The sequence below is a fragment of the Rhizophagus irregularis genome, chromosome 22, assembly GCF_026210795.1.
Source record: "Rhizophagus irregularis chromosome 22, complete sequence".
In the NCBI taxonomy this organism is placed as follows: Eukaryota; Fungi; Glomeromycota; class Glomeromycetes; order Glomerales; family Glomeraceae; genus Rhizophagus; species Rhizophagus irregularis.
Genome location: NC_089450.1, coordinates 2,248,781 through 2,272,571, shown reverse-complemented (window position 1 = coordinate 2,272,571; position 23,791 = coordinate 2,248,781). Strand labels below are relative to the sequence as shown.

Here is a 23,791-nt window from a genome sequence, read left to right as displayed (position 1 = left end):
TTATAATTACTGTAGTAAGGATTATGTAAATAAAATATAAGTATTACTTATCCCCTGCCATTTACACAATAGTAAGTATTTTATAGTATATCGTGAGTATAAATATAGTATATTTTATTGTGAATATTATTTTCTTTTGCTTGGTTTTTTTTTCATTTTAAAAGATTTTAAAAAGCTTACACTTGAAAATAATATTGAGATTACGAATAAATTATCATTTGGAAAATGCAAATCTTTCTGAATTACTCAAATTTTCTAATCCGTCTATTAGTATAGTATAATACTGTAAATAGTTAATTTTTACTTGGAACGGTAAATAAATACATATAAAATTTCTACCCGGTAGGTATAACTACATTTGCATAATCGTGTGAATGGTGCCGATTAGGGATAAATATTATTGTATTTTGAATCTTAAAATATAAATGATATTATAAACATTTATCGTAAAGTCAGTTAAAAAATAAACAGAGTCTAACTAATACCTAATATTGTAATCACACTGACTTGATACTTTCATATTAAAATTTTAAATTAAATACATATACGAGCGAAAGAAAGCTTAATTTTTAGGGAGTCATAATCATAAAAAATTTGTAATTTAAAAATAATATAATAATGTGTGCCACCATAAAAATACGTTAAGAAAAGAATTGCCAACGATTACAATTTAGTATGACGATTCGTTTAAAAAATAATGTTCACTTTTTGCCTGTCATATTTGCCAATTTATTTAATATTAACTGCCAAAGAAATTTTAAAACGTAAATCCGTTGAAAAACTGATTTCTTACGGTTTGTCGAGGAAGATTTATTATCCGATTTATAAATCTTGCATGACCACATTGTTTTCTTATAAGTCGATTTCGCCTTCTTTGCCTTCTTTGTTTAGCCTGTCGTAATCCAAATGTTTCAACATTGATTAAAGGTCTATTTACCAGGCATGTATTATTTTAGAAAAAGATTTGAAATTTTTATTGTTTAGAAAAATTACCGAATGAATTAATATAATATGATGTTAAGTTTAATATCAAAGTAACTGATCTTACCTTAAGGAAATTCCTTGATACAATTTTTTTTTGTGACGAATCTTGAGTCGATGTTCTCTACTAAAATTTAATTGAATTGACTTTTGTCTAGTAGGTATAGATATGCCAATTTTATTGACCGAATCTCCAACACTCTTCAACATTTTAGGAATATGGAGAAGACTAATATAGTGAAAATAAAATTGCAATTTTAGGTCATTCTTTTTTGAAGGCAAATTACCTTTAAAAAGTAATTTAATTTTCTGAGAACTGTAAATTTCGAATTGATAAGTCAAATTTTGATCAAATTTCTTCAAGAGATTTTGAACTTTTTGAAATAGTTTTATATCGATAAAAATGGTCCCTGGGTCTATCGATGCATTCACATAAGAATTTTTTTCGATAATAGACCGGTTTCGATGAGTTAATTCTAAATTGAACATTTTTTTAAAAATTATAATTGAGGGACAAGTTCCAAATTCAAGGAGAAACTGGGTACTTTATATAAGGTTTATAATTTTATTAATTATCAATTTATGGTTAGAATTTTGAAAATCATTAAAATATTTTGTTGATATAGTTCATATTTTTTTTTTAATTCATAGTTGAAGATTTTTTCTTTTTACAGTTTTGTTGACCCGAAAAAGTGATACAATGACGTGTTTTGATATACTAAATATATTGGGAACAAATCACTGATTAATTTTGCATGAAAATGATCACGTGCATATTGCAGATCTGATCAGTTTTAGATGAATTATGATTAATAATTTTTTTTTTTTAAAGTAAATAACGACTAAATAACTAAATAAATAAAAAAGCGACTAAATAATAAATAATAAATTCATAAATGAATGAATGAATAAAGCACAATCGTTGTTTTGGAACGGATAAAATTTCTTTGTGTAACGTAACAAAGAAAACCTGGCCGAAAATTGATCATTGAATAGGACTTATTATCATGTTCTTTTTTTTAGTTATAGTAACTATGTTAAGAACATTATATATTGACTTAATGACTTAATATTTACTATTATGCTTTGTCTTTTCGATTTATGTTTGGCAAACTTATGATACTGTTGAATACCTTGTTAAATTAATATATGAACATGAGAAGGAGCTCAAAAAAGTATATAAAATAGGAATATCAATAGTCACACCAATAACACTTGCTAGAATAGTTCGTGTGATGTAACGTAAAGCTAATTTCTCATTAAACGTTGAAACGCCAAAGTTGCGCCTTAAATTGCGTATATATTGCTTAAGAAGGAAACTTACATATGGAAGTAGCGGAACACGTAAAAATTTCCCAATTAATGTGATTACGAATTCGTCCTTTTAATCTTGATCAATTAAAGACAATTGTTGTTTTATTTTATTGTTCTGCATTTTTCATTGAATCTCTTCCATAAGTGAAATTATTTATGTGTTAACCATTTAGTATTGTTGTTTAAATATTAACTGTCAGAATAATAAAAAGCTCCGACGGACTTAGAAACATTTATTTCCTAATTTTTTTATATATATAAATATTAAATACAATATCTATTGATTGTTACAATCATTTTTATCTTGTATAAAAAAAAAATCGCTTTTATGAAGTACTGTAAAAAATCTCTATTCTGTCTACACAAATAAAAAATCCACATTAATTTCGTATGGTGATATAGCGTTAGATATATTCTTGTCATACATACAATTGAAAATCCAATTGATGTACGTGGAACATTAATTGCATAAAGTCATACAGTAGTGGCTGTGCTCTGTTGATTATAAAAATTGAGTAAATCAATTTTTCATGTATCTAGTAAGAAAGAAAACTTCCGATAAAAGAAGGAACAAACGCCAATTTTTCAAAGTTGCATTCTTTCCATTTTTAATTATTCCTTAATGTGAACTTATTTGGAACTCATTTGCATGATAATATGTTTGCAAACACATTAAGTACATTAAGTAGTACATTATATTCGTCATATTTTAAATCTCATGTGAAAAAAATAACCCGTACCGAATTTGAAACTATAATAGATATTAAAGTACAAGATAAGACTTTACCAACCATAAAATGATTTTTTTTTAACTTGTAAAAAAATTGATCATTTGTTGATTTATATTATCAGACGTATCGATTACAGTCAAATTCTTTTTTATAAACAATAATCAAGATTTACTATCTTTGCAAGGACCTTTCTATCGAACACAGTAGTCTTCATTATTAAAAAACTAGTTTAAATCAGAAAAAGCTCGATCAGACTCATAAAGATTGATGGATATAAATTTATCAATCTTGTTAAATTGACTTTAAAGTATAATAAAAAGCTCCGACGGATTAAGAAACATTTACTTCCTCAAATTTTTTTTTTTACATACATATTAAATATAATCTTGTATAGCTTTTATTGTTGAAGTACTGTAAAAAATCACTAAAAATATAAAAAAAAACTACGTTAATTTCGGACACAAAATAATTTCCTTTTTACTTTCTGTATGTATATTTTTATTTCTGTTGATATCATGAATATTATTTATTTTCTTTATTAAATTCCTTTTTTGTTATAGCTGAAATTCCTTTAATTAAAACTTTTTTGGAGAGTACCTTCATCACAGAATGAATAATCAAAAGATGATCCTTTCTATGGGATAGCACAAATGTACGGGATGGAAATTCCCCGAAAATCACGTTACACGACACTAAGTCAATCATTTGTGCAGACTGCAGAACTTTAAAAATTCGCTAAATTACGATGTAGAAAAATTTTATTTAATATTTGTTAAGCCTTTAAACCATCATATTAAATAATTTATTACGGAAGGCGAAATTCTTGCACTCTTTGAGTATTAGTTTCGAAAGACTTAAGACTTATCGTTATTGAACCTCATTTGCCTTTATATAAAAAAAGTGAAACAATATTTTTTTTTCTTTTTTTTTCTCGAAAATTCATTATGTATCTCCTGCATAATTTCTATTCTCAATTTGGCCAATAAGGGAACACCTGATCTGGTAAATTATATGATTGATTTGGTAAATCAATCTCATAACTTTAAGGACAAATATAATCATGTGCAATCGGCCTTTTGTTATTGTTGCGCAAGTAAAGTAATACAAAGAATAAAAACAATATATACAAATAATTACGTCATCATTAAGTATAAATACAAATGTACTGTACTTCGTAAACTCGTACATTTGCTAAAATATTATATTTTTTTGATAAACCTTATTCTGAACTTTACCGAGTTTTACCGAATGTACCGGATCCCGTATATTATGAAATCGGCTGATAATACTGAATATTAAGGCGATCACTACTTGACTTGATTGAATCGTGCAAAATTAGTTACCAAAATTTCAACAAAATCGTAAAAATGTACTATCGAAATCGTATCAAATTTATAATGTATTTTCTAATTTGTAAATAAATAGTAAAGTATTCTTAAATATTTAAGTTATTGTTCTTTTTTGAAATTGTAAAGTTTTAGTAAATTATATTAGACAGCTTTGAAAAAATACATATTTCTAAAACTAAATATACTGTAACTAACTTCGAATAGATAAAACTTCATTCAATGTTCAAGGTCAATATTATGTAAGAAAGATGATGGATCAACTTCGGTCCTATATTTACCAATTTGCATGGAGATTTGCTTAACGTTTTATCAAGTGAATAGATTAGTACGAAGTCAGGTGAATTTGCTGGTCAATTTATTCCTCTCAACAAAAAAAAGTAGGATCAAAGAGTCAAGGCTCAAAGATCCGTTCTGGTACTATTCCTGAGTCAAAGCTGGATTCCTACAAAATATAAATAAATATAATAAAAAAAGTTTCCACATGCCCAAAGATCCAGTACCTAGGAAAAAAGCGACATTAATATGACATTTCATTAAATAAACTAAATAAGAAAATTCCATTACCTACCAAAAACTACATGTACAAATATCTGGTCATAAACTCATGAAATTGTAGATCTTCGGTGAATCAACTTGCAGAGTTGAATATGTTCTTTAACTTGAGTTTGTTCCTTAATAAATATAATAATAATATAATATTATCTATCGTGACGCCTAAAAAAAGTAAAGTGTCAAAAAATAAGATGATCATTAAAAGAAATAGATCAAAGGTACCCACCAAATCACATGCCGAGTGTCCAAAGATCTGATTTGCTAAAAAAAAAGAGAAGTATTGAAATATTAGAAAATATTTCGTTTAAAGAAGTATACTAAAAAATGTCTTACCAGAATTCTATACGTACGAAGACAAATCCTAAAAAAGAGGAAGATTAGTATCAAAGACAACAAGAAAAATACAAAAATACGCTTTGAATAAGCAGGAATTCCGCTTCGCTTTTTTTCATAAAAATGGTAAAAAAGGAAAATTGAATGAGACTTAGTATGTTATACATGGTAATCCTCTTTTAACTAGTATTGTTTTGTTAAATAAAGAACCATCAAAATATAACTAACCAGCTGTTTATTTTTCTTATTATGATTTCTATTGTTTACAGTCCAGACCGACACACTTTGAATTTTCAAATATATAAAGTTAGATATAAATGTTTATGAACTTAACTAAAATAGTTAGTAATTCATCGTATATGCCTTGTTAAATTTATATATAAAAAAATAGTATTATAATGACCGAAGAAAGTTAATAGTTATTTTCCAGTTACCTTCTTGAAATATGGTCAAAAGTATCGAAAAATCAAATGAATAGATTAATTTTTTAGAAACTGCTCAATCAAAAGCGAGAAATAATTGGGAAGTTATAGCCTATGAGAAATTAATAAATATAAAATATCTCACTCAGGGTGGTTTTAGTATTATTTACAAGGCTATATGGTTAGATGGATATATACTTTGTTGGAATGATAGCAAAAAAGAATGGGTTAAATATCGTCATCAGCTTGATTAAAAATTCACATCTCCTGTTGTTCTTAAGAGCTTAAATAATTCTACGTAAAGATTTTTAAATGAGGTAGGTAATTAGTTTTATAAAAAAAATAAAGAATAGGCAAGAGTCAAAACGAACATAGTACCGGCTGGAATAACAAAATGTCCAGTTAGTACTGTTCTTCGAATCAAAAATTTCGATCGAGTACGAGTTTGACTTCAATCAACTTGAGTTCGAGTACGAGTCTAGGCGGGAGTTAAATCACGTGATAGTAGTAAAAATAGTGTCACTTTTCATAATACCGGCCAAAAATCTGTCCAAATCATGCAATTAGCTCTGCTTTGATAACCTAATATAAACTTCGTACAAACATTCTAATTTTATACAATATATAATAATAATAATAATAATAATAATATTATTATTATTAGTGGAACAATTATTTAGAATCTTATATTCAGCTATAAATAAATATGCAAATTTTGGAAAAATTTTTGGGATAATTCAAGATCCGGAAATAAAAGATTACGTTATTATATTACAAATAAATAAAAAAAAAGAGTTTAAGAGATATAAGGTTATTAATTCCGAAAATATGAGCCTTTTACGGAAAAAAGATGAAATATAAAACACGAATCGACTTTTTTTATAAGGTTGATTTATGTATTAAATGTATATACCATTGCAAGGATTAAAGTTACTGAATGTACATTATAATATTATGTACATGTCGTACCGATATTTAGTATAGTAATATTTGAATTTATTATAATTGCGTATAAGAATTATACATTAAATTCATTCCCTATAAATAATTTTTCAGAGAAATGATCACGTGTCTGAGTTTCTTCGGAATAAAACTAGAAAAATAATCATTTATCGGAGTTTTTTCCAGAATTTTTTTTATCTTAGATCTAATATGATAAGTATAATTTAAAAATAATCATTCTGTTGTTATTGCACGGGTGTGGCACTTCAAGCACGCCCGTGCAATAACATATAATTAATAAATTTATATCACGGAATTTATCGAATTATTTACATTTCCGTGAATGGATCTGTGAAAGGCTCGTTTTTACGGAGTTTTACAGAAATAAAGGATAAAATTTTTTATAGGGTAACAGATAAGAGATAATCAAATTTTTTTTTACAATCTTAGTTAAATAAAAACATTTTATGATTGGACATTTTTTTATTTTTCAAATGAATTTAAAATTAAGTCTTATCATTTTTTAATGTCTATTAGTACATTTTCAAATTCGGAACGGTTTAAAGTAATTTTTTTTTCGCATTAGATTTGTAATTGTAAGCATATTATCATGCAAAGAAGTTCCAAACGAGTTTAACGTCAAAGAATAATTAGAAGCAGGAAGGATGCAATTTAAAAAAATTGGCGTTTTTCCTTCTTTTATCATCGGAGTTTTCCGATATTTTCAAAAAGTTTTCTTAGATTATCGATTTAAGCATGAAAAAATTAAATTTATATTGAGCTTCCAAAAATTGATGATTATTATCCCATATATATTTCTTTGTGACCGAATACCCTGAAACTGTACAGTTGAACAGAGTCACGAACGTCACATAACGTATGCATTTGATGTTTCACGTATTTCAATTTAATCTACTTATTTGGTAAATTGTATCATGTATGACAATAATATATTAATTCATTTTTTAACAATAATTACGTACTGTAAATAAATACTTTTTTTTTTTTATTATTGTCATGCAGAAAAAATTATGATTTATCAGTTATAAAGAATTAGGCTAAATCGAAAATAAAATCAATTTTTTAATTTTTTTTGAAAGAAAATAGGAAATTTTATTTATGTGATACATTGATATCATATATTAAATAAGTCCATGATAAGATCGAGACTTGTAATAATTTAACTTTTACCATAAAAATATTTATTCGGAAAAAGTATAATTATAAATTATGTCCGTCGAAAATAATTGAATCTTTCCATATCTAATATTACTATAGTAAATAACAACCGTTTAATTGTTTATATTTTATAAATTTTTTTCATACGCCTTTCAAAGTTTATCAACAAAGAAAAATATAATCTTAGTTAAGAAACAACCAAATAATAAATGTCATTTTTAAATATTTTCATTTTTTATTTTCCTTTTTTGTCATTACGAATGGCGTCTCTTTAGGAGTCCTGTCCATTATTAAAATAAGCTGTAAATTTTAAACCAAAAATAGCATTATTCAAAAAATATGTGAAACATTCTTGCCGAAAATCTCGGTTTGCGGCAATTTGAAAAAAATAAACAAATAATAAACAATATTTATGTGCTTGTCACATGTTACATTTGTTTATCGTTTTGCGGCACAACCCGCAAAATTCTGAGTCTCGATTAATATTTTGTTTTGATTTTCGCTTCCAATGCTGATCATCTCTAAAAAGTGTATAATTTACATTTGGTAACTAATAATTTTTTTAATTTATCATTAATTCGTAACTAATGTAATCTTAACTGAAAATAGTATCACGAGACATTAAACTTTTCCTTATAGGAATAAGTAAATGATTTGATAATCTAGGAAAGATCCATTAAGATCTATTAAATTTAAAGAAAATTGTTCTTGAATAAAACCTTTAATGATAACTATATTAATATTTTCAGAATTTTATAAAATAAAATAATGTAATATAATAGATTTATAGTACTACTAATTTAATCACTTTGGTGGAAAAATGTATAAATATAACAAAAAAAATTCTTTTCTTCCACATAAAATTTACAATGAATCATTCAAATAATATTTCTCAAGATTCTTCAAATCAAACATTTTACTCAACTAACAATCGTGAAGAATCCTTTTTTATGGAAAATGCTTCAACTCAATCCTTTCCTGTGGCCAACTCATCTTCTTATCGTATTCTTCGAAACCGTCGAATTCAAAGAAGATTAAGAAATGGAAATATAGATACGTTGTATCGCATTAGACAATTATCAAGACAGAACACACAGAACACGAACAACCAAATTGCAGGCCTTTTCTTTAATGGATCTACCTTCTTTTAAAGATGATTATATTCGTAAAATATCTTATTTTTAATTCAAATAATTCTTTGAAAACTTACCTTTAAATTTAATTATTTTTCCGATTCGTATTTCAAATTATCATTACCGAAATTTAAATTCGTACATAACTTATTTTTACATTTGTTTGTTCCTTTCAATTATTTACGTCTTCCCATTCAAAAACAATATTTATTTTTTCTTTTTCCAAAAAGAAACGTTCTTGAATATCTCGGAGAAAGTTCACGTTTATAGTTTATACGAAACTAGTATCAAATTGATCAATTTGTTTAATTAAATTTTATATAAATGAATTGAATATTATTTTTTGTTTAATTATATTTATTTACTATCCGTTCAGATCGTTCGATTAATAATGTCGGTATGTTTTTTCCACAGAATTCTTCGCGTAATTTATACATTCTTTTTTTTTTTACCAAAAAAAGAACTGTACAAGTAGTATTTTTTCACGTGATTTTATTTTCCTAAAGTTCTTAAGAGTTTTCGTTAAAAAAAAATGACATGTTGTTTTTTATATCGTTTATTTTTAAATTGAAAGTAATTAATAGATAGCTTTGATTGCTAAAGTAAGAAAATTATTATAGCTATTTTAAGATTTTGTTTTTCTGTTATAATCTATAATAAATATGACAATTTTTTTATACCTAATCGCAAGATCACACTTAATTATTGTATAAATAATACATTGAAGAAATACGTGTAATAAAAAATAAAATACTTAAATGAAAAATCGCTTTGATTATACAAATATTTATTTCAGCGGTACAACGATAATGAGTATGATATGACCCTCGTTGTATGTATGAACTATGGTCAAATATCAGCTATACTGTATAGAATTTTAATATGAAAGTAGGTACCATACTAATCATACATGCCAATTTATAGCACCATACCTTATATACAATGGAGATCATATCTTACTCATTATCTATATTCTCTTATTTCCGGAATATTTTTAAATCTGAATATAAATCTTAATATTATATAACAATATAAGAAATTCGCTTATTAACCTTCGTTATTTTTTTTTCTGCATACTAGATTTCCTTTAAAAAATCGTTCATCCCTTATTTTATTTGAAAATAGCATATTAACTGACCACTCGATCGCTCTAAGACCTGTCTGTTTTGACATACGGTAGAAATGTGTTAGTACCTTCGATCTCTTAAATTCCTAGACATTAAAATTATTTTGCGAAGAAACATTATTCATAGCTTTATTATTTTTGATCAATAATACATTTTGGAATTGGGCATGGAGTAATAATTTGGAAAAAGATATATTGTGACGTAAGGTATGATATATCAAGAAATGTTTCTTTATAAATTATGATATAATAATATATGTTTAAGTATTATTGTATATTGTATGGACCTTAAATTATTTCGGTAATTTTTTAACACAATCATGTACAATTTCTTGTTTGTAACTTTCTAATTTTCTTATTACAAATTCTTGTGCAATAAATATCAGAACTTTTTTTATACAATTTTATGATGATCAAATTCGTTATCATGGTAGTATTTTTTATAGTCGAAATTAATATAGTCCAAATTGTTAAGGAAAGTTTAAAATTAAGTGGTACATTATTATTATTGCCAAAAATATATGTAAATAGCTTTCTAGTCATATATAAATAATTTATATTAAGGGCATGATATATGATTGAAGTAATTGAATTTCATAAATTTATTGATGTATCATAATCAAAAATTTTATATTTATAGTAACTCGCACATAAATCCTTCAAAAAAATTAATAATTTATTAATATCTTGTTCACGACATTGTTGCAAGTTGGGTCTAGACTAACAAACAGAAGAATAATATTATATTTCGGAGAATTGTAATTACATGTGATATGCATTCATATTTCTGCGGAAACGTAATTGGTGTAACATCGGTTTCTACCGAAAAGAAATATTTACCGCTGATGACCGAACTATCTAAGTTATCTAATGTCTGTACGTATCTACCTTAATTGATTGCAACAATATTTAATTTTTTTTGATATTAGTTTTATCATTCATTTCACTATTAAAGTTTTTCGTGGAAAAAAGTTTTTCGATTGATCAAATAAGAAATTTGATAATTATTTTTATATAAAAATTTTATCTATAAGGATGCACTAACCAGGAAGTCTTATTATACCAATCTGTCGAACGATATAATTTATGCTTGTCTATAACAAATCAACAAATCCAATCAAATCCATCGGAACGATTGTGCTCTTTTATTATTTTAAAAGGTTATTCTGTAATTTAGATTTTTATACTCCGAATAATAATAGTAAATAAAGTTTGAGGGTCAAAAAATAGTAAGAATGGATTTAATTACTAAAAAACTAACAGGGCGGACATACTTTACAGACTCCGGCAAAAGTGATGGCGGTCAGTCTTTTTAATATGGCACATAAATTTTATAATGAGACTATGAAATCTTTTTTTATTTTCGAAAAGAAGAGTCAAAAATACATATATTTTGTTATTTGATAAATATTTGGTTTGACCTCTATTTGCATCAACCCATGCTTCAATTTGATTTTGAATGCTATTATCACCAATAACCTCGCTATTAATAATTATACTATTTTCAAAATTATTTTACTCTTTTCTAAATAAATTGAGAAATGACTTGTATTTTTTCTTCTTTTTTTTTTTACTACCATCTTCTTAATATACTGCTTCAAAAACAATCCAAAGTTCTCATTATGGCTTGAGATTTGGGCTTTAAAATGAACATGAAAACTCATTATTGAAAGACAAATTTTCATACCACCTTAAATATTATGAAAGTTTTTATTTTACATTTCTATTATAATAATAAGCTCATCAATAGCCTAAAAAATTATTTGGTAAGTCAACACACATATTTTAAAAGTTTTCTTGTTGAGAATTAAAATAACATATAGCTTTAGTATTGACATTTAAAATAAAAATAAAATTTTGGTATTTTTTACAAGAGAGGTATATATTGCTTACAAAAATGCAAAAAAATTTCTAATTCAATTAAAAATTTGTTTCAAGAAAGAGTCATAAATAAATTTAAAAATTAATGTTAGTATTCGAAATTACTTTTTTTTTCATTGCTTTTTAAATGAGCATTCCACTGTTTAATTTGGCATAAAAAGTAATGCTCTAATTGGGATAGTAATGTCAAATTAGGAAGCGGTATTCCCGCCATTATGAATTCGCGGGGAAATATCACCTTGTCGATCATTTGTCGATCACATAAACAATTTATTAAAAAATGATGAATGTTTTTAAATAACTTGGTATAAAAATCCTATTTTAAACATATTGTTATTATTATAATAAAATATATTCAATAAAAGTAAATATGTGATGATATGGGGTCATCGGATAAAATTGAAACTAAAAACTTTGTATAAATATTCCCTATATTATTTATATTTATATACAATCTATAGTAAAAATAATACAGTAATCCGTTCCATAATACAGGATTTTCATTATTGGAGAATTTAATGAATTAAATTAAATATGATTCCAATAATTTCTAAATTGTGCTACAAAGTTACCGCGAAATTAATGATATGAGATTTAATAAATAATGCCAAATCATTAACAATGGCTTATTATAAACTAAAAAAAATTACGGGTTTTATTATAATTAAAATGGGACGCATTTATTTTACCGAAAATCGTCTCTCCGACAATCAACCTACCGACGACAAGATCATTTCACCGACAACTAAAAATACTGTATTAATAAAAAAATACAAAAAAAAATAGATCATTATAAAACAATTTTTAGCTGTTTTCTATATTTAACATATAATTTCATAATATTATTATATTTAATGCTATACTGTATAAACATATTAAATTCGTTATCTGTTATATCAAACTTATAAATTTCGATACAGCGATTATTTTTAATGAACCGGAGGGTTCGTTATGTCGAGTTCTGACTGTATATAGAAGACACATACCTACCAATAACGCAAATACATTTTCAAATCTAATTACGCAATTACCATTGCGAATTACGAATGATCCGTTTACGAACCAATTATTTAATGGCGTCTTTTAATATAGTAAGTCCCTATAAAAAAACTGGATACGTTTTAATAATGTTTTATACGATTTTTTTCCTTAGAAATAACGTATAATAATAGTCCATTGAAAGGATACGGGAAAATGTACAATTCCGTATCACTAAAAATACAATTTGGATACGGAATTTGCATGGAACTCACACAGAATTCACATGTTTAAGACACTGAATTTACGGTGATTTGTAATGTAATTTGGTCACAAATTTACCACTTAAACTATAGTTTATTGCTAGTTATACAGTTCACCCTTACTATAGCGAATCTTGTGAGCTGAAGATCAAAATTCGTTATAGTAAGAAAATTCGTTATAGTGTATAACGAATAAACATAAGATTTTCGTTATATCAAAAAAATCATATAATCACGTGATAAATGCATTATCGCACTATTATTAAATACCAACCAAATTTATTTGGCAATAAAGATAAAAAAACAATAAAACAAAACCAATTATATTCAATTAACGAGTGTTCTTTGTTATTTATTATGAACTCACATACAAAATACTTTTTATATTTTTGTTACTCAATGACTATTACTTAATTGAGTATGATACGAGTACTGTAATACTGTCGTACATCATTTATAAAGACTATTCTCATCGATTTGATATTCAATAAAACCTTGGTCTTCTTCATAATTATAAAAATCAAACTCATTAAAATACAAAGCTTCAAAATCAAAATTTTCAATATCAATAATATTATTATCGCCTTCCCTTTCCCTGTTCATAGTATTATTATCAACTGGATCAATAGCAGTGTTATTTGGCTTGAGTTTACTACCTTTATCTGTAACGAATAAATCTAAACTTGATTGTTTTTTAGAAAAAAAATTATTTCTATAAACAATTTTTCTAATTTTTTTCATTACCTTTAATGCACTTTTATCAAAAATATCTTGACTATCATTTTGCTCTACATAGTTAAAAATTACTGAAATAATATCTTTATCACCTTCATCATCAGACATAGTATTATTTTCTTTAAGAATAGCAACGATCTGCTCTTCAGATGGGGGTATACTGGCATTTTCATTCTCCTGGTCTAATCTAATGTATTCTTCAGCAGTAAGAGGGTGTGTATACTCAAGCTTATTGATTAAATCTTGAATTTCTCTATATTCATTTTCTTCTGTCTCATTATGCGTATTCTCTTCAATTTCGTTATAAGAATTCGTATCATCTGGCAAAATTCCCGTTTTATTCCAGCAGTTAAATATAGTTTTAGGAAGAACTTTATTCCAGGCTGACACAACATATTTAATAGCTTTTTTGATATTGATTGGAGATTTACTATTTCCTGTTAATTGTTGAAAGTCAAAAGCCTTGATACGATTTTGAAGGAGCAATTTTCGATATTGTGCCTGCAAAATCAAATATTGTAAGTTAGAATTTCTTAATTATTAAAATTATATTGAAATTTTAGTACCTTAAAGCTATTTATAATACCCTTGTCGCATGGTTGTAAGTGTGCAGTTGTGTTAGGAGGCAAAAATTCAATTTTTATATTGGTCAATTCCACACCTTCATATAAAGCATGGACAGGAGCATTGTCTATAAGAAGAAGAATATTTCTTCCTTTTAATCTCATTTGTGCATCAAACTTACGAATCCAATCATTCCAAATAGAAACTTGCATCCAAGCTGTTGAATTCCAATAATATTCTACTGGTAAAGATGTTTTGGATAAATTCTTTAAAGGACGAGGATTTTTATATTTGTGAATGAATACTGGTTTGAGCTTTTCAGTACCAGTTGCATTAGAACAAAGGAGAATTGTTACCCGATCTTTAGATTGTTTTTTTCCAGATACAGGTTTATTGGAGATCGTCCTTTTGGGTTCCATTTTCCAATACAAACCAGTTTCATCACAATTGAAAACATCTTCAAGACTATAATTACGAATCAAATCTTGAAGGTTTTTTCTGAATTCATCAAGTTTATCAAGAGGTGCGCTTGCAGCTTCTCCTTGTTTTAAATAGCAAGAAAGATTATGTCTTTTTTTAAATCCACCAATCCAACCATTACTTCCTTTAAAATTTTCAACTTTATATAGAGAAGCAAATGCTATAGCTTTTTCATGTAAAACCTGATCACTAATATCAACACCATTTTCTAGAGCCTTCAATACCCATAATGTAAGAGCTTCTTCAATTTCTGGAAAATTCAACTTATTTTGTCTTTTCCCTTGGGCTTCGGGTGCTTGAGGGTCAATTTCAAGCCATTTTTGTGATTTTTTTAACGTATCACTAATGCATCCTTCACTAACATTATATAGTTCCGCAAGTTCTTTATTTTTTATATAAGGTTCGTTGATTTTTTTAAAACATATTTCATGCTTTTGGGCAATAGTTAAAGATGCTCTTTTCGGTAAAGTTCTCATTTTATCTTTACCTTTGGCTTGGGAATATTTATTTAGTGCACTTTTAGTTTTGGGCATAGTGACGTGTAAAAAAAAGAACTAACTGATCAAGGTTATATTTGCCGTATTATAATAAAAATAAATCATGATCTTGTTTATGATAATTTTCCTTTTTAACTTTAATCACAAAAATTCTAACCTTTAAAGGCAAAATCGAATTGTTCAAATTGTTCAAATAAAATTTCATGTGATCAAAAATTCGCTAAATTATTGTGTAACATTTTAAAAATTCGGTATAGCAAAATTCTTCGCTATATGAAGGGTCATTTTATTATAATTGTCTTAACATTTAAATTCGTATTACGAGTTAGAGAATTTTTACTTTAAAATTCGGTATAATAAGAATTTTTAATTATTAAAAAATATGTACCCGTACTTTTCTTCGTTATAGTAAGTTATTCGCTATAAAAAAATTCGCTATAGTAAGGGTGTACTGTATTATAAAAATTAATTTAAAAATAATATTTATTAAATAAATAAATATGGGAATAAAATAAAATACAATTATATTATGAAAAGTTCTTGCAAACTAAAACAAAAGAAAACTTTGAATTTCCTAGTAGATAAACCCACTTCTCCTATCTATCTATAATTCTAGATTCATCTAAGTCTTCTACAATCTAACGACCTGGAAAACAAAAAAAAAGAAACATAAGAATGTTTCTTTAACTCAATTAGAAGTCAAACTTCCCCTGAAGAGTTGGCATTTAATTAGTCATGTAACAGAAAGACCTACAATAAAGAAAAAATCCTGAAGCATTCCAATAAAGAAACAATCTACAAAAAGAAACAACCCATGAAAAAAAATTAACCCACGAAAAAGAATTGACCCACGAAAAGAAACAAACCACGTAGAAAGAATTGAGAACAACCACAAAAAAGAAACGACCCACGAAAATGAAACAACCCATGAAAAAAGAATTGATCTACATAAAAAGAATTGACTCATGTTAAAAGAACTGACCCATGAAGAAGAACTCGCACCAACCGACAAAAAAATATATTCAACCTATAAGACAAAAAAAAGAACAAAATATAAAATAAAAGAATTTTAAAAACCTAAAAAAAGGGAATAAAAAAATTTTAACCAAAATTGGAAAAAGAAGGTATTGAGTGAGGAATGAAAGAATAAACTCAAAAAAAAAATTTATTTAAAAAAGAGGGGTGACAAAGTTAGGAAAAGGAGAACGATGAATAAAGTTAGAAAAACAAAAAAAAAATTTTTTATAAAAATGGGGAGAAAATGAAAAGAAATTTTTTTAAAAAAAAGAAAAAATAAAATCAAAAAACAATTTTTTAAGAGGGAGGGATGATGAAGTTAGAAAATAAAAAGAAAAAAATAAATTTTTAAAAAAGAAAGGAGTGGTAGTGGGTGGGAATAAAAAAAAAAGAGGGTAACAAATAAAGAAAAAAAAGTTTTAAAAAGAGAGCGACAAAATAAGAAAAAAAAGGAAAGAAAGGAAGATCAAAGCAGGATTATCAGTATAATCAGTATATATCAATAGTCACACCAATAACACTTGCTAGAATAGTTCGTGTGATGTACGTAAAGCTTAAATATTTCTTTGTTTTTCATTAAACATTGAAACTGCAAAGTTGCGCCCTAAATTGCGTATATATTGCTTACTAAGAAGGAAATTTACATACGGAAGTAACGGAACACGTAAAAATTTCCCAATTAATGTGATGACGAATTCGTCTTTTTAATCTTGATCAATTAAAGACAATTGTTGTTCTATTTTATTGTTCATTTTTCATTGAATCTCTCCCATAAATGAAATTATTTATGTGCTAACCATTTAATATTGTTGTTTGAATATTGACTTTCAGAATAATAAAAAGCTCCGACGGACTTAGAAACATTTTATTCCCTAATTTTTTTTTATATAAATATTAAAACCAAGAATTTTCTTATAAAATTGACAGATATCCGGTCGATATATTCTTGTCATACATACAATTTATGAATAAGTAAATCTAATTGAAGTACGTGGAACATCAATTGCATAGTTATCTAAACTGCTTCGGAGATTATTTGTAAGCTGTTTATCTGTATGATCGTGATCGCAGATAAGAGATATTAGGTCGCCAATAATAATATCAGATATATATAGAATATTTTTAAAATTTAAAAAATTTACCAAACTAGGAAATAATCATCAATTTTTGAAGCTCAATTTTTTCATGTATAAATCGACTATCTAAAAAAGAAAACTTCCGATAAAAGAAGGAAAAACGCCAATTTTTCAAAATTGCATCCTTTCCGTTTCTAATTATTCCTCAATGTGAAACTTATTTTCTTGATAAAATTCCTTTTTTGTTATAGCCGAAATTCCTTTAATTAGAGTACCCTCATCACAGAATGAATAATCGAAATTGAAACTAACCATTAGCAAAAGCAATATGACCCTTTCTATGAAAAATTAAGGGATATCAGAAATGTCCGTTACACAAAATAAGTATGATAAATAGTTACCATATTAAATAATTTACGGTAGCCGAAATTATCGCGCTCTTTGGGTATTAGTTTCAAAAGATTTATCGTTATTGAACCTCATTTGCCTTTATATAAAAAAAGCTAAACAATATTTTTTTTCTTTTTTTTTCGAAAATTTTCCAAACTCATATGATTTTATTTTCCAGACAATTTAAATCATTAATAAAAGGTAAAATATTCACCTCTCACTACTACTTTATTTTATGTATCTTTATTATAAAATTCACTTTAACTGAACAGTAGTCGACCAATGCAATTATTGGTATTTACAATCTTCCGAATACTTTGCTGGCACAATAGACATTTTATTTAAATCCAGCATTCATAACGAAACTATTGACAATTATAATGAAAGTATAAACATGATAGTTTCATTGTAAACCTGTAAACAATAAATAATCAAGAAATAAAAAACGTACAGTATATTAACATGATTTTGATAAATATTTTATTTAAATGTTCTGGTTACTAGTAGATACAATATACTCTCTTTCCATGATTATTCTTCTATTATTAAACGAATAAAGAAATAAAACAATACAAAAATAAAAGTAAAATAAAAAATAATGAATGAATCCTCAATATTCTTAATTTCTATTGTTTAATTTAGTTGCAAATTATTATTGACGGATAGAATGATTCGGATAACTACTATCTTGTTGACTGTTTGGATTACTAGTCACCGGTGCTGGCATAATAACAATGTACGTTTGAGGAGAATTTATAACAATACCAAGTGAATTAAGTGAAGGAAAGGCATTAGTTTGAAGTGGATTTTGATCAATGTATTGCGAGTGAATTTGCGGAGGGGAAGTATTGTTAGAGATGGATTGCTGATATTTGTTATTAGGAGAGATATTTATATTATTGTTTGAAACATCATTGAAAATTTGTTGCTGATGATAATTAGCATTGCCAGGAGAAATAATATCGTTATTTTTTGAAGTGCTGTGAGATATAGATTGATTATGATAAAGAGGAATGGTCGTATTTGCAGGAAAATTATTATTCACCACGGAAGTGTCATCATTATTGCAATTACAAAAAGGATCGTCACAGTTAATATTTTCCGCTTGAATAGTTTCAGCAGTTGCTTGTGGTAACCTGTTGCAGTTATCATTAATGAACCCAGTTAAATTGGTTATGTGAGTGCTGTTACCAATATTGTCTTGTGAAGGATTCATATTAATTAATTTTATAAGAAAGTTTAACGAAATGTTAAAAAATGATAATTGATGGACGATTTTTGTGGGTTTAAATAAAAAAAAAAATGATCATCTTTAACTCAGTGCTAACTCAGATTTATGTGTACCATCAAATAAAGTAAATGCCCATCTAAATTTGATTGTTGAAATTTTGTCCTGGAAATACCTATTTTGGCCTCAGAACAAGTGAGAGAAAAAATAAACAATTATGATAACTATTCATAAAGACGTTAAATTATTTTTAAAGTTATTAAAGCTATATATTAAGTTATAATAAAAAAAATTATTTTTTCTTTTTTCTAAAAGGATATTGTTACATAAAGTGTGATACATGCACAAAAGAAAGAAAAATGAAAGACCATTAATTAGTATATATGAAAAGAGTCTTTCTTTCAATATAAAAATAGAATTAGTTTACCGTACAAGTCTCAACATCATATTTACGAATATATTATTATGTTCTATTAAATAATATATTACAGTATTATTTAAGATAACATAAATAAATTTATAATAATATAGATTATTCAAAATCATTTTTGAGATTTTAGTTTTAAATGTTAATAATATGTAAAATCATGAGCTTTTATGTTTACTTATACCTACTCTAAGTTATTATGCACTTGCAAAAATACAATTGAAATAGCAAAGATTATGAATAAGTACGTTGTACAAACGTTAAATTATAATTTTATATTAACCTTGCGTATATTAATTAAAACAAAATAAGCTACACGTTCCAAGAACACAATGGCTAGTTTTAATTCTGATTGTTCTCTTCATGATTAAAGTCCATTATAAAAAAAGTCATAGCTTATAAAAGCTAACTTCGCTTTAAAAGCATTGATCAAGAAAAACTACAAAAAATTTTTTTAGAATGATAAAAGGAAATTTTCAAAAATTTTAAATTAATGAAATTTTTTTTTATATTACTTTTTCGTAAAGTTCCGGAAAGTTCCCGGAAAGTTTCGTATAAGTACATGTATGAGTAAGAAAATCCAAATATTTAGGGCGATCTGACCGATCCAGGGTCTATTGTTTATTATAGGGCCAATTAAGAAATAAGAAAATTGGCGTTGTTTTTCTTTATATCTACTTGTTTACTTTAAAAATTTTATTTATTTATTATTGTTCAATTAATGTCTAAATCAATAGAAAAAGTATTTTTAAGCGACTTCAAAATTCGAATGTTAAATATATTTTATAGAAATAATATGATTATTTTCTTTATTATTATGGACACTTTACTTTTAATATAAAAATCGTTGATCGTTATTGAATTAGGTAATCTCTATATGAAACATAATGTGGTTTGTACCTCCGTCTGACCCTGTGTATGGCATATTCATTCATGCATGGTAACCCCATACGCCTAAAAATTTAACAATTGCCTTTAAGTTGACATTACAGTGGATGTTGTTGAAAAAAAAAATAAAAAACAATAAATAAAAATTTTTATAAATGACTATTGTCAGTATTGTGTGTACTTTTTTTACATTAGACTTTTGTGTGGAAACCGTACAAAATCTTTTGTATAATAGTGATAATGTGATAATCATTCGAGTCGAAAGTTTGTTCATGAAATATTATTATGTTCATCTTATTAAAAAATAACAAAGCCTAATAGCGGAGTGCTGCATACTTTAAAGAATTATCCATCCCATATAAACTGACCCACTCGATACACATAGATATAATGTGTTACCTTGGTCGATCTTGATTTGTTTGTTTACGCTACAAATCTTCCCTATAAAAACATTCTGGAAAAACTCCAATAAGTGATCATTTTTCTAGTTTTTATTCCAAAGAAACTCAGACACGTGATCATTTTTCCGAAGAATTTTTTATAGGGCTTAGATATTTAAATATTAAAATCATTTGTGAAGTAACATAATTCATAAGTTTTATTATTTTGATTAGTGTATTTTTTAAGAATGAGTATAGAAAAATAACATGAAAAAAATAATTTGAAAAAAGGTTATTGATTAGGTATGATGAGCGAATGATGTTTCAAGTAATGTATCTATTTCAAAGAAAGTGATAGTTATCAACTTAATTGATTTGTAAAAATAGATTTCTAATATTATTTTAAAAGAGAAAAAAATGATTCAATATATTAATATCTGATATACTAATATAAACTAAATTTAAGATAATCAAAATTGTAATTCATGTTTAAATGTTATTGAAATCTTAATTATTTCAGTAGTTTTAAATATGTGCAGTTTCTTGTTTAGTTTGTAATTTCTAATTTCTTATTTACAAATTTCAATATCTTAAAAATTATAATGAACATTGTTAATTCATCAACTGATCAGATCTTGTATTCGAAAAATTTGAGGAAATATCCGTTATGGTAGTGTTCTTAGTCCAGAAGACTTAATCCTTGGCAAATTGTTAAGGAAAAATTAAAATTGAGGGGTACATTATTATTACCAAGAATTACTGTCCCTATAAAAAATTTTTTAGAAAATTGAACACATGTCTGAGTTTTCTGGAGTAAAAACCAGAAAAATGATCATTAATCGGAGATTTTTCCAAAATATTTTTTATAGGGTGTATGAAAATAGCTTGCTAATCATATGAATAATCATGTTACCTTTAGCTTTATAAATATTACATAATTGGAGCTGCAGTTAAGGCATGCAAATATGAAAGAGGCAGATTAAAATAGTCAAAATTACAGTAAAGAAATAAAATTTATCGATGTGTTATTATTTAATTTGTTATCTTTATACATAATTACGATTATAAATTGATTATATAACCAAAATTTTTGCATTTATTTTACTCGTACACAATGAATATTAATAATTCTTAATATTAATGTAATGCTGTATCATTTGCTATATTCGTAACCTTTAAAGAAGTTAATAATTTATTATCATCATGTAATTTGTTCACGACATTGTTACCAATACTATATATGAAAAAAATTTTCAACGAATTATGATTACATGTGATAAGCATTCATATTCGTGATCGGCGAAAATCGGTTTACTCCGAATTTGCATAGAACTTTCTTTGATTTAACGCTAATGACCGAGTTATCTAATGGTCGTACGTACGTATCATTGCAAAATTTTAATTTTTTTTTTGATATTAGCTTTTATCATTTATCTCATGATCAAACGCTTCTATTCGTGAAAAAAAGTTTTTCAATTGATCAAATAGGAAATTAAGCGTCTCATGAACTCTATTTAAACTACTACGTAATTTGAAACTTTCTATTGAAACATTATAATATTCATCTTTGTGTAAACCTTTAAATAGAAGGCCATATAATGCAAAAATATAAGTTTATAGTAGCCAAAATGATGATTACTAGGCACAATAAAAGGATTTATAACCAAATAAATCCGTAAATTTTAATTAGTACCATATGGCTAACTTTGTAAATTCACCAATTTGTGCTAAGATGTTGATTATAAAGATTGCATTACCTCTAATATTTTTTTTTTACGCCAAAGCATCTATTATGATTTTGTTTTTTATACTAGTAGCAAACAGAATGTAGATATAGATATAAAAAAATGCTTTATAAAAAAAAAAATTTTATATTTATACCGAACCATGCATTAAAGAAATAAATTTTACTGAGTTATCTACGTATCTACGATATTAGTTTTTATCATTCATTTCACTATTAAAAAGCTTTTCGTGGAAAAGTTTTTCGATTGATCAAATAGGAAATTTAACCATATTTTAACTAATACGTAATTTGGAATTTACTATCGAAACATTATCATATTACTTTGTATAATTTCTTTAAATATAAAAGAAATTATAAAGGAGGCGTTTGTTTCAGTTGATAAAGCTTACTTAGAGCTTGAATCATGAAAGGCGGCAATGCATTAGAACAATAAGGCAGGTTTTTTCCTTTTACAAATTATAAGGAGTCATTTTATATTGCAAATGATAAAACTATAATAATTTTGCAGTCTAATAATGGGATTAGACTGTATATCCCAAATAAATAAATGGATGGATTACTGATTTGCGTGACACAACGCTTTTCCGGAAAAACTTTAATTAAAAAAAGTAAATGTGTGTTTGGATAGATGGGATAGAGTATCATAATTATTTTTATATAAAAATTTTATCCATAAGATGCACTAATCAGGAGCTCGCTCGTAAAATCTTTTTGGCTGCCTCTAACCTTCTTATATATTTCAGGTACTATGTTAATTGCTATAATATCTGATATGGAAACTTATGAAAATCAAATTATATATAATGAAGATGGTTCGGTAAATGTACTGTTTGGCGGTGCTGTTGACTGTGGAGTGGTATTTACTAAATGTAAATCTTTTCAATTATTACTTAAAAATCAAAATAGATAAGTTACTCCTAAACTAGGAATCTTAACAGTAGAACGTACAGTATATAGGAGTATACATGGCCTGGTAATTAACATAATTACTATGTAAATATACATATAATTCGTAATCCTAGTATTTACCAATTTTTTTAAAAAAAATACATAAATACGTAATTATTTCGTTAAAACAAATAGCTCAACACACCTGACCCGTAAATAGTTAAAATGATAGTCAACAACTATTTAAAATACCAAGTTAATACAAGTTATACATCCAGTTAAATTAAGGT

General features: G+C 26.0%; 3 protein-coding genes across 3 annotated transcripts; 1 reads left to right on the top strand and 2 right to left on the bottom strand.

Moving 5' to 3' along the window:
- Positions 1–757: 757 nt before the first annotated feature.
- On the bottom strand, positions 758–1,470 carry OCT59_014719 (uncharacterized protein; the record flags this gene model as incomplete). The annotated part of the gene is made up of 2 exons (XM_025312224.2): positions 758–929; positions 1,049–1,470. 2 exons carry the CDS (start codon positions 1,468–1,470, stop codon positions 758–760), a joined length of 594 nt encoding a protein of 197 aa, XP_025190029.1.
- A 7,202-nt stretch (positions 1,471–8,672) lies between these two features.
- On the top strand, positions 8,673–8,954 carry OCT59_014718 (uncharacterized protein; the record flags this gene model as incomplete). Its single annotated transcript, XM_066150199.1, has 1 exon — positions 8,673–8,954. One exon carries the CDS (start codon positions 8,673–8,675, stop codon positions 8,952–8,954), a length of 282 nt encoding a protein of 93 aa, XP_066002389.1.
- Positions 8,955–18,595: 9,641 nt separating this feature from the next.
- Positions 18,596–19,159, bottom strand: OCT59_014717 (uncharacterized protein; the record flags this gene model as incomplete). The annotated part of the gene is made up of 1 exon (XM_025312225.2): positions 18,596–19,159. The coding sequence occupies one exon, from the start codon at positions 19,157–19,159 to the stop codon at positions 18,596–18,598; it is 564 nt and encodes a 187-aa protein (XP_025190031.2).
- Between the last annotated feature and the right edge of the window lie 4,632 nt (positions 19,160–23,791).